The following is a 407-nucleotide window of genomic DNA, read 5'->3' on the forward strand; positions in this document are numbered from 1 at the left end:
ATGCATCATCTAACAAAACTTTTCTCGAAGAGATTTCCCCAGGACTTGGAGGAAAAGGGAAGGTGAGCCTATCTTAGAAGTCACCTATTGGAATATACATCCAGGAACCTGTATCAGAAAATTTAAAAGAATAAACTCCCTCAAAAGCATAGTGATCTGTCATTGGTCCAGCAGCTGTCACATAATCCCCACTGTTTCCATCAACAAGTCATGGAAGGACCATTTTAGGAAATAATGGGATTTCTGGTTCTTGTCTGACAACTTTCCGCTGACATCTGATAGAATCAAGAAAGGGCCAGCATCAGAACATGCAGACTGGTGACAGGAACTTAACGGAAACCCTGGGGACAAAAATGATGTTATCTTTCAAGAAATGTCTCACCAACACCCTTGATAGCACTGAGGGT

At 41.8% G+C, this 407-nt stretch overlaps 1 protein-coding gene across 1 annotated transcript in view; it reads left to right on the forward strand.

Moving 5' to 3' along the window:
• Positions 1-407, forward strand: part of MTHFD1L (methylenetetrahydrofolate dehydrogenase (NADP+ dependent) 1-like) — a 166,596-nt gene continuing 166,189 nt past the window's right edge. Inside the window, exon 1 of the mRNA XM_014532123.1 lies at positions 1-62. Within this exon, the coding sequence (XP_014387609.1) occupies positions 1-62 (62 nt within the window). The remainder of the gene's footprint in view (positions 63-407) is intronic.

This window comes from Myotis brandtii, unplaced genomic scaffold, assembly GCF_000412655.1.
Source record: "Myotis brandtii unplaced genomic scaffold, ASM41265v1 scaffold847, whole genome shotgun sequence".
Lineage (NCBI taxonomy): Eukaryota > Metazoa > Chordata > Mammalia > Chiroptera > Vespertilionidae > Myotis > Myotis brandtii.